Source organism: Monodelphis domestica, chromosome 2, assembly GCF_027887165.1.
Source record: "Monodelphis domestica isolate mMonDom1 chromosome 2, mMonDom1.pri, whole genome shotgun sequence".
NCBI classification, from domain to species: Eukaryota; Metazoa; Chordata; class Mammalia; order Didelphimorphia; family Didelphidae; genus Monodelphis; species Monodelphis domestica.
The window spans coordinates 354,682,039-354,693,798 of NC_077228.1; the positions used below are offsets into that span (position 1 = coordinate 354,682,039).

Here is an 11,760-nt window from a genome sequence, read left to right on the forward strand (position 1 = left end):
CAATGGAGGACATTGACATCTGTGGTCTCTTAGGAAAATGAATTCCTAGAGGGGAGCAGGTGAAGAATGAAGTGGGGTTAAAAGAGGCAAAGATTGAGAAGCCTTGTTTTTGTGGTGGGAAGGGATGCTAATGATGAATGCTACTAAGAGTAAGAGAAATGGTCTATGAAATTAGATGGGGATCTTGTATTGGTTATTACTTGTCTTATCTGTGTTCAAAAATACCATCTCAGGACATATATACATATACATATGTGTATATGCACTCTGTATCAGGCAACTAGATGAGGATATCTATAGAGTGCTATAACAAGAATCAGGAGTGAGGGGGAGTTGGAGCTTCTAGGTATAATAGACACCAGGGGAAGCAGGAGATAATGGACACAGGAAAGAGGATTTGAGGCAAATGGGAAAGGAAGGTAACCAAGAGAAAGATATAGAGGAGTGTTGGGCTACAAAAACAGAAATATGGTTGGATTGTGGGGCATCCTGCCATGGGTCAGCTTCCTCTCTCTCATTACCAGGAATTGGCATTTTTGTAGGAATGAGGACAAGTTCTACAAGTCAGTGGCAAAAACTACTTAGAGGGGAGATCCCTACTCCAAATCTCAATGAGAATAATGAAGACAAAAAGGGCATGTGTTGTAAAAGTTTTGCTCCATTAATTTTTTTATAGGATTGATTATTGTCTTTAATACTCAAAGAAGACCAAAGTGATATTGGTGATTTCTTTTGACTCACATAAAATTGTATTTAACTGAAGTAGAGTTCCACAAAGTCATAAGCCACTTTCTCTCTTTCAGTAATCAAAATCCATGGGCAAGACAAAAGTCAAGATGACCAGTGATGTCTAGAGATACAGTGAATGATCTGGAATTTTTTGATGTCTAACCAAGCTCTAAGTGCCCTGCAACCTCCCGGCCTGCAAGAGGCTGCAATGGGGGGAAGAATTTGAGAGGATAGAGATAGAGAAGAGATTTTTACCCGTGAAGGGCGTGAACGGGCCGACTTTAGAGATGTGAGTAACCGAGTCAGTAGACGAATATTATTTGTATGAGCCACAGCTAAGCTCCGACCACTGGGTGTGAATATTCAGGCTGAAACCACCCAATGATCCTCTTTTAACACCGTACCGGTCAGAGGACAAAGCTAGTGCAGATGGAAAGGAGACTAGGAACTACAAGAGGTAGATAATGCTAGATAGCATTAGGAGAAAGAGAGGAAGTAAGGCAGGCCTGGACTAATGACCAGGCCTTAGCAAGGCAGGCCTGGTCTAAGGACCAGGCCTTAGTAAGAAAGATAGAGAAGAGAGAGACAGGGGAGAAGTTGCTACTTGCCAGACCCAGGAATCCTGAACCAGTGGGCGGAGCTTAGAGGAGCTGGTTTATTTATAGTCATGCCAGCTCAATACATATTGAACAGTTACATGATACCTCAATACATATGGATGAGTTATCTGGGGTACCCCTATCGGATAATACAACCTATGACAAGGTGAAGGTGGGGTTTTACTCCTCAGGTGAGTGGGACACAGGAAAGCAAGGTTTCGCGCCTAAACTTCAGCCATGCTGGCAATAAAGTTCATTGCCATGCACATAATGGCCATGTGCTCACTCACATTCCTTGCTTCCCCACAACGTCTAGGGCTGGGCTGCTACATCTCCCCCTTTTTGTTTGACACACAAATGAATAGAGTAATATCAAAATGTAACTCAACACACGCTAAATATAAACACACTGGTGCACAATCATAACAATTCACAGTGAGAAAATCAAACCCGATTATAAAACTCAAATATAAAAATCAAGTGTGAACCTTTTTTCTATCTATGTGCTTAACAAAATAATTATATAAAATATAGAATGTCAAAGAGAAAAATAATTTCCATAACACTGATCCTGGTTTCATGAGGTAGAAGTTCTCTGTCTGACAAGATAGGTGCTTCAGTTAACTACGTCACTCTTCACCAGTCAGAACCATGAGAAGCTGTCAGATCTCATCATGATTAGCAAAACTGACCTCCTCTGGACCTGAAGGATAAATGCTTTCCTTCTCTTGAACTGATTCTGCATCTTTGGGATCTATTCGCTCTCACTGCCAGATGCCTGCCACCTAAGAAACTGGTTGGAAGGACGATGCCAGGACCTCCAGTGACTGAGGGCGTCAGTGCACTATGTCTCTGCATTCCCCAACCTCAAGCATCCATTTCACATGGAAAATGCATCACCGTGGCTTAGGCTGTCTGGTATTCATCATGATTCCCGTTGCATGCAATCAGACATCACTCTCCAGAATGGTCAACTGAAAATTAACAATTTCTGTCATGTTCTCATGCTTACTGACCGTAAGGTGACTGTAATTCTAGAAATCTTGGCACCTTCATAATTCTGGATCAGAGCATTAACAGTACCTTCTTTATACTCAAAGTTCTGGCCTTAATAGTGCAAAAGAAAAAATCAAGGTTGATCAATAAAGAGTGACTTTAAAAAGTGTCCTCTAAAATATAAATACTGATCTTAGAGCAAAATACTGATCTCTGTAAGATTTCTTAGAAATACTGATCTCTATGAGATTCCTCTCCCTTTTCTTTTTGATTGTGTGGCGGGAGAGATTCCTTTAAAGAAAAAACATCCTCTCTGAACAATTCAGGAGGGACAGACGTGTGACATAGCAAACATGCCTTCACCTTCTCAGTATATATCAAAGATTGGAATGTAAAGTATCATGATACTCTGGTCTTTCATAAAACGGTTGTGTTCAATTCAACATTTTCAGGCACCAATTGCCTAGTGTGATAAGACCGTGCCAATTCTGGCAGTATGCCTCGAATGTAGGCTCTGTTTTTACAGCTTCTGCTGCAAAGTATAATCAAACCCATAGCCAATAATATGAATAAAATGATAGTACCAATGCTGGTCAAATTAGCTCTACCAAACCAATTTTGGGGATCTAGGGAAGATAAAGTTGCTTCCCAATTTGCAGCTATATTTGCAGCTTCATTCTCATATACAATTTGGTCTAATTTGTTGATCTGCTGTTGCAACTTAATAATGTCCAAGGTGCTATTATGACTTCCCCAAGCACCCTTGATGTGCTGAACGACCAGTTGCCATTCATATGACACATTATCATATGGCAACGGAGTAATACAATAACCCGTTTGATTGTAATGACAGGGATAAGTAATTCTTGTGTGTAAAGCTTCAACCTCTTTACCTAACCAAAACACAGCATCTTTTAAACTGTCCAGCTCATCTCTGTAAGCTAAGTCAATACTCTGCTGAGTGTGCCATAATTTGGAAGAGTTAGACACCACTTCCTGTATGAACTCATGGTTCTGAATAGAGGAAGTTAATGCCAATGTTGCCGTGGTTAGTGATGTGATCATGGCAATTACTGAGACTACGGCTCCTACAACTGCAAAGATCATTCTCTTGGACCTATGTATAACCATGTTAAATGCCTTTTGAACAATGTGCACAGTAGGCGTAGATGCCCACGTCTCTGTCAAGTTGACAGGTACCCACATTAAAGGTGGATGATACATGATAGCAACATATGAATCTTGGTGTTTAGGACTAAGGCATTGATGTAGTCGGCATTTTGTGCAGTTGATCTCATATAGACCTTGGTCATTTTTAAAAATTCGTAGGTTGTTACCTACTAGCATTACATAAGGAGCAAAAACACATGCTGTGACATTGATGTGACTGTCATACTCAAGATCAAGTCCTGAGTTCTTCACCTTGACCTTAAACTTGTATATCGGCTGCGTGGCAGCCACTATCTTCCACTGCGTGTTCTGTATAGGACCTGCTTCAATAGCAAGTCTAGAACCAGCCATGTCTACTTCTAGTAAGTCCTCAATTTTCTGAAAATTCTGACATGGCATGTGCCATTTCTCATAGTCAGTGTATTTGTCTAACCGTGTCAGTTGTTCAGAGCGACCACAACGTAACCTGGGTGCCCAATTGTAAATGTTAAAGTCTGTGGTTGCCGGCATCTTAACCTTTCTGGGAACTCGGACAGAACAATCTGTCCATGGCAACTCCTTTTGTACCGTACCTATCTGATTTGGACATAGGTACTTGTTAGCAGGGTGTTTAGGTTGGAACGTCTTACGTGCTAACTCATCTCCCATTCCTATCACACCCATGCCAACCCCTACATAACTGTTGTCAGTGGCATTTTTGACAATCCACGCTTGCTGTCTGCGTGGTACACAGAAAGAATTACCAATAAACGAATTTCTAAAAGACATACAAAATGGAGGATACACAGTAGATCCTGAATAATTGTACAGAGCCCCTTCAGACTCTAGAGGAACACGTTTGGCTAGAATAGGGTGTGGTAGCCAGTCCGTGTTGTTAACATATACCAGAGGGGGCTTGTCCATCCAAGTTAACATTCTCAAAATAGGAGGTTTGGGCACGATGGACCAGTAGACTTCAGCATGACAGATGTTCAGCAAAGTCAAAATAGTGAATGCCATCAGAGTAAATGTAATGTCAGTGTTCAGAGTGCGTGCATTCACCAGTGTTGCCTTCGATCCCGGTGCCCTGCGCTTGACCATCAGGTAGCTGACTGGAGACAGCAGCGATGCTCGTCTGCTTCTCGTCCTGGTCTCGGGCAGCCGGTGCGGTGCTAGACTGGTGAGCCTGTTCCTCTGCTCCCCTTGCATCTGGAAGCGGTCCCTTCCACGGTTTGAGATGCTTACTGGGAGTCCAGATCTCTCCATTATCTGTGGAAACACAAGCATAGCCTCGACCCATCGTTATTAGCCTGTTCGGACCTCTGTAATCCTTGTCTCCTGGCAGTCTCCAGAAAACCCAGGGCTGCTGCACCGTGTCCATTGTATCATGACACTCAAAATGTGTCTGCATAGGTGTAGCATTCAGCCCTTCTGGGATGGAGAAATGATTGAGAGTTAAAAGTACTATCCTTAACAGTTTGTTAGGGATAATAGGTTTGGGTTTAGAGATATCACCTTCATAAATTGTCAGGTACTCTCCTTTTTGTTTTTGTATCTGGTTCTTGAGAGTCCTGTTAGCTCTCTCCACTATTGCTTGACCAGTGGAGTTACCTGGAATTCCAGTTTTGTGGTTTATATTCCACAGTTTGCAAAATTCTGCAAACCTTTTGCTGGTGTATGCAGTACCATTGTCAGTTTTTATCTGACTTGGAATGCCCAAATGCGCAAATGCTTCCAGCAAGTGTGCAATGACATGAGAAACTTTTTCTCCCGTTTGTGCCGTGGCCCATATGACCCTTAAGTATGTGTCAATTATCACATGCACATACTTCCACCTTCCAAAAGGAGCATAATGAGTCACGTCCATCTGCCAAAGCTGGTTAGCTTTGAGTCCTCGTGGATTAGCTCCTGGGGGAAGAGGTGTAGAGGAGAACTGGGCACACGAGCTGCATTGCTGGATTATCTCCTGTGCCTGTCTTTTAGTAATGTCAAATTGGCATTTGAGAGATTTTGCATTTTGGTGCAATAAAGAATGTGATCTAACTGCATCTTGAAAAGCAGATGCCACTAAGGTATCCACCTTAGCGTTTCCCTCCGAGAGAGGACCAGGGAGGTTAGTATGTGAACGAATATGTGTTATAAAAAATTTGTTCTGCCTCTGCCATATCACCATCTGGGTGGTACGGAACAAGAGGTATAACTCCTCATCAGGTACAGGTTTAATCTTTGCTGTTTCCAGCGAATTAACCAAATTAACTACATATAATGAATCACAGATTATATTACAAGGTTGTACTACATCCCTTAGCACACTGCGAACTGCAGCTAGTTCAGCTTTTTGTGGAGAGCCATAAGTAGTGTCTAATAACATTGTACTATCCTGGACTACAGCTCCTGCTCTCCCATGTTTTGATGCATCTGTAAAAACGTTCACAGCATCTACAAGAGGATGCATGGATGTCATTCTTGGAAAAATAATAGGAGTCAATTTTACAAACTGCAGTATCTTATTAGCAGGAATGTGATTATCTATCTGTCCTGTATAATCTGCAAAAGCAATTTGCCATGGCAAAGACTGTGCAAATAAATTCTGAACTTGCTCTCTTGTTATAGGCACATGAATTGTACTAGGATCTATGCCAGTTAATTGTCTTGCCCTTTTTCTGATCTGAGTTATCAGCAAAATGATAAGTTCTAGATAGCTAGTGAGGGATTTAGTTTGTTGATTGGCTAAGTGAATCCATTCTATGATGTGTTGATCCTGATGTAAAGCACCTGTGGGAGTATACCTGGTCTGTAGAACAGACGCTATTAAAGGTAATGATGGATCAATTCTATACACTCTGGCTTTTGATACCGCTTCTTCCACTACCTTTAACTCCTCCTCCGCTTTGGGAGACAGTGTTCTAGGGGATGTTAAAGCAGCATCTCCCTTTAAGGTGGCATACAGGTGTTCTAACTGTCCTGTAGAGATTTTTAGAAAAGGTCTGAGCCAATTAATATCACCTAATAACTTCTGGAAATCATTCAACGTATTCAGGGAATCTCTACGAATCTCAATTTTCTGTGGACGGATCTCTTGATCATACACTAGTGTTCCTAGGTACTTGTAAGGGGGCGTGGTTTGAATCTTTTCCTTAGAGATCACCAGATTCGCCGCCGTTAAAGCTTTGGTGGCGTCTGCGAGCAATATCTCCACTTCGCCACTAGATGGCGCTGCTAACAGAATATCATCTACATATTGAATTATATGGTAATTCACGTGTTCAAGTCTAACCTTTTCTAATGCATGTGCTACATATTTCTGACATAAACAGCTGCTTACACGCATGCCTTGTGGAAGGCACAGCCATTCGAATCTTTTGAAAGGAGTACCATAATTTATTGAGGGTACAGAAAATGCAAATCTGTGACAATCTTGTGGGGACAGGCGGATATTGAAAAAACAATCCTTCAAATCTATAACTATCAGCTTCCAGTTTATAGGAATCGGCCCCGGGGAAGGTAATCCCGGTTGCCTTGTCCCCATGTCCATTATCTGTTCATTGATCTTCCTAAGATCATGGACTAGCCTCCACTTCCCTGCCTTCTTTGGCACCAGAAAAATCGGGGTGTTCCAGGGACTGTTTGATTCTCGTATGTGACCTAATCTCAATTGTTCCTGTATTATGGCCTCTAAATGTACTAATTTCTCCTTAGATATAGGCCATTGGTTAATCCAAATGGGTTTGGAACTTAACCATGTGATAGGGTCAGCAAATAGTGGAGCGACGCTAGCCGCACCCACAAATTCCGTGTGCAGTCTGTCCGATGTGGTCAATGTTATGTTCATTGCGGACATCACCTCTCTGCCCCACAGAGATTGGGCAATATCTAGTACATAAGGTTTAAATGTACCTCTATGTCCTTCACTATCAGACCACGATAAAGAATTCGCTGATTGGAGAATGTGCTCAGGAGTGCCTATGCCTATTAACTTTTGGTGAGGTTCAATGACTTCCCATGATTCTGGCCAATCCGTAGCAGAGATCACCGAGATGTCTGCTCCAGAGTCCAGGATGCCAGAGATAACCCTGTCTTCTACAAACAAAGACATTACCATCCTATCCTGAGTCACTTTTTGAGACCAAAACAATCCATGGGCTGTGGAGTCAAGGCTGCTTTTTTGAAGCTTGCTCTTTAGAGAGAAATCAGCCTCAGGGAATATGGTCAGATAGGCTAGATTATTGTCCTTTGAAATGCAAAATGCTGGCTTTGCAGCAGCCAGGATGTGGAGCCCATTGGTCTCCTTATCCTGAAACAATGTGGGAAAGATTTCTAAACCCTTTGCAATGAGGTCAGGGTCGCCTAGTATTAACCCTTTAGCACCTTGAGGTACTGGGAAACGAAAGCTAGCTGGAATCCAAGTCGGTTCTGAGTTCTCTTTCAATACTATGCTTTCGGTTGCTATAATAGGGAAACGAAAAGAATACCTCATGGTCCTGCCCTGATTTGCTCCTGGGCTCAAGGCTGGCCCGAAGTCTAGTTTAACTGGGTGTTAGACCCTGTGTTGGGAAGACTTCGCTTATTGCTAGCTCTGCACGTGGAAGCCCAGTGCCTGCCCTTTCCGCATTTGGGGCAGATACCTGGAGTCTTTCCTGGTCTTCCATTGGGACATGCTCTACGATAGTGACCTTTCCTGCCGCATGCATGGCAATGCCCTGTGAGCATTCCCTGCTGCTCACTCACTGTTAAAACAGTTCGTGTCTCACCCATGCCTATGTCTTGGCAAGCTCTTAAAAAATCTGTCAGGGTCCCTGTAGCTTTAATGGGAGCTAAAGCTCTCCTGGCCTGTTCATTAGCATTTAAAAAAGCAAGGTCCCGAATGAGAACCTTGGCTGCATCTTCGTGAGGGATATGTCTGCGGACTTCTGTACTGAGCCTATCCACAAAGTCAGCAAAAGATTCGTTCTGCTTTTGGATAATCTCTGTATACAAGCGCTCTGAATCCTTCCCGGGTAGGGCTCTCCATGCCCTAGTAGCCGCGCTGGCTATCTGGTTAAAAATCTGCTCTGTGGCTGCGATTTGCCTAGCAATTGGTTCGAATTCTCCTTGCCCTACCAATTGTTCAAAGGGCACATTGATTCCTGCCTGCCTGTTCTCGGAGGCCTGCAGGGAACATAGATCATGGAATTTCAGTTTCCAGGTCAAATAGTCACCTCCGCTGAGGGCGGACTCGGCTGCCAGGTACCAGTCAGCCGGCGTGAGTGTCTGTTGAGCCAGGTTACTGAGGAGCGCTAGTGTGAATGGCGCGGTTGCCCCGTTTTTCACTACGCTGCTTCTGAGCATTTTCAAGACCTTACAGTCTATGGGCTTATGCTGGGCAATGCGTCTGTTGGCATCCTCAGGGTCCTCTACATACCTGACTGGGAAAGCAGAAATGCCTTCCTTGCCTATTTGAGCAGGCGAGATCGGCTCATTCCTGGGTGAATAAGGCTTAGAAACTTCAGGTGAGCAAGGTGGGGGTGGGGAGGCCACGAGGGAGACTCGTGAAGCCAACCCGTAGTCTGGTGGAGGAGTGGGAGGGGGAGGGGTCAGAGTGTCTAAGGAAGGATACAGCTTTGGAGTTGCAAATGACTCTTTTGTTTTACTCCTCTTCCAGCTATAGCCTGGGGCCTCTGGCGGATCCCTAGACCACTCTGAACACTCTCCTTCCCTTCCCCCATCAGTCTCCTCAGGAGCAGTGCTTTTGAAATCCTGCTTTTTTAATTCCTGAGTCTGTGGAAATTCCTTCTCCCCTGCAGTATAGGTACTAGTAGCTAAATCCTCTAGAATGGTTCTGATAATTGACCAGGTGTTAAATACCGTCTTCCTGACTCTGTTACCTTCCTTTTGATAGTCCTTTAAAGACTGTCCGATTAGGTCCCATTGCGCAACTTCTAGCGTCCCCTTGGCTGGGAAGGCTGGGAAAGCCTTTTGAATCACCTGTAGCAAGGCTTTGATCTGCGCTTTGGAGACCTTCCTACCTCCCTGTTCCACTAACGACATGAGGAGTCGTATATAGCCTGCGTGGGAGGAGATATTCAAACCCATCTCTGAGACCAACTCACCTTCCTTTTTCCAGACCTGAAGGGAATCGTCTTTTGGCTTCGTTCACGCGTGCCTGAAGAATTCCTTCACGTGTTGGGGCGCGCCCTCCCAAACCGCTGTGAGAAATAAAGGTAGAATGCCACGAGAAAATGCCAGGGGCAGGGCCTAGGCACGTCTGGGCGCCAGAATGCAACCTCCCGGCCTGCAAGAGGCTGCAATGGGGGGAAGAATTTGAGAGGATAGAGATAGAGAAGAGATTTTTACCCGTGAAGGGCGTGAACGGGCCGACTTTAGAGATGTGAGTAACCGAGTCAGTAGACGAATATTATTTGTATGAGCCACAGCTAAGCTCCGACCACTGGGTGTGAATATTCAGGCTGAAACCACCCAATGATCCTCTTTTAACACCGTACCGGTCAGAGGACAAAGCTAGTGCAGATGGAAAGGAGACTAGGAACTACAAGAGGTAGATAATGCTAGATAGCATTAGGAGAAAGAGAGGAAGTAAGGCAGGCCTGGACTAATGACCAGGCCTTAGCAAGGCAGGCCTGGTCTAAGGACCAGGCCTTAGTAAGAAAGATAGAGAAGAGAGAGACAGGGGAGAAGTTGCTACTTGCCAGACCCAGGAATCCTGAACCAGTGGGCGGAGCTTAGAGGAGCTGGTTTATTTATAGTCATGCCAGCTCAATACATATTGAACAGTTACATGATACCTCAATACATATGGATGAGTTATCTGGGGTACCCCTATTGGATAATACAACCTATGACAAGGTGAAGGTGGGGTTTTACTCCTCAGGTGAGTGGGACACAGGAAAGCAAGGTTTCGCGCCTAAACTTCAGCCATGCTGGCAATAAAGTTCATTGCCATGCACATAATGGCCATGTGCTCACTCACATTCCTTGCTTCCCCACAACGTCTAGGGCTGGGCTGCTACATGCCCCAAGGAGTAAAGTATTCTCATCTGCCCCTTCCACCTGGGGAAGTGTTCACATGCCTTAAATAGACCCCTCTAACACATGAAAGGGTTTGAGGTCTGTCAGTTACCCTAAGCCCGTTACCCTAAACTTAGATTAACCTACAAATGACATACCCAAATGGGACCTTAATTATGAAACCCTGGATATGAGTGAGTCAAATAACAGAACAGTGAAACAATGAAAATTATGTGAAAGAAAATGATAATGGTAAAATGACATTCCAACACTTTTGGGATACAGATAAAATATTCCTCAGGGGGAAAATTGTATCCCTAAAGGCAAAAGAGGAAAAAAAAGAGGACTAATGAAATTACTATGCAGAAAAATAATTAACAAAATATTAAAAGTATATATAATATATGATATTCATATATATATGTATATATACATATAAATCTTGTAATAGAGATACTTGTTAAACATTTAGTGGAACATCCCAGGTTGTTTTTCCATAAGACTACTTCCTCAGAGAGTGTTATGCCTCCATGAACAAAATCCTACTCCAGAATTAGGGAAATTAGAGTCACTCAGAGCAACTAGCTCCCAGAAGAATGGGAGGACATTGCTGTAGAGAGGAAATTACATGTCATTTGACAAGGAGAATGATCATAAGGTCAAGGAGTAGAAATGGACAACATAATTTAGGACAAGGGAATTTTGTGATATATATGTATGATTTTATCCTCATCACTTTCCTAATAAATAGATACTTCTAAGAGTGAGACAACAGAATAAAAAGGGTAATGGGATAAGACCTATAAAGTCAATAAAATAAATTGTTTATAAGATGAAGTTTGCATTTGATACTTCAGAAATTATATGAGGAACACAAAGAGATTGAAGAAGGAATGAATAAACATATAAATCATAAATCACAAAATGAAAGTTTAGGATAAATTAAAAGGGAAGGGAATTAATAAAGAATGAACAAAGAAACTGAGAGAATTAATAGATTTAACAGAGTTAAAAGCTACAAAATAAACTAACAAAACAAAATTTGAGAAGCAATAATAGAGATGAAGTTCCTTTTAAAATCACTACAAAATTAAGAAGAAATTTTATTTTAAAAATCCCTCAAAGTACATTTAAAATTTGTATGAATTATATATCACAAAATAGTCCTTAAAGAAAAAAAAAACTTAATGCATGGAGGAATATATAGTGCTTATTTCTAGACCATGCCAGCTTAGTAAATATGACTACTATCAAAATTAATTTGCAGATTTAATGTTTTACT

The 11,760-nt window shown here is 42.6% G+C and overlaps 1 protein-coding gene across 1 annotated transcript; it reads right to left on the minus strand.

The window, feature by feature from the left end:
• Window positions 1-942: 942 nt before the first annotated feature.
• Window positions 943-10,476, minus strand: LOC107652310 (endogenous retrovirus group K member 6 Env polyprotein-like). Its single transcript, XM_056818604.1, has 2 exons — window positions 9,563-10,476; window positions 943-4,742 (listed from the first exon to the last, which is right to left on the minus strand). The coding sequence occupies exon 2, from the start codon at window positions 4,737-4,739 to the stop codon at window positions 2,742-2,744; it is 1,998 nt and encodes a 665-aa protein (XP_056674582.1). The 5' UTR covers window positions 4,740-4,742; window positions 9,563-10,476; the 3' UTR covers window positions 943-2,741.
• Between the last annotated feature and the right edge of the window lie 1,284 nt (window positions 10,477-11,760).

What these genes read in the sequence shown, in the direction of transcription:
- LOC107652310 (XM_056818604.1), bottom strand. Translation starts at nt 4,739, where the DNA reads ATGGAGAGATCTGGACTCCCAGTAAGCATCTCAAACCGTGGAAGGGAC.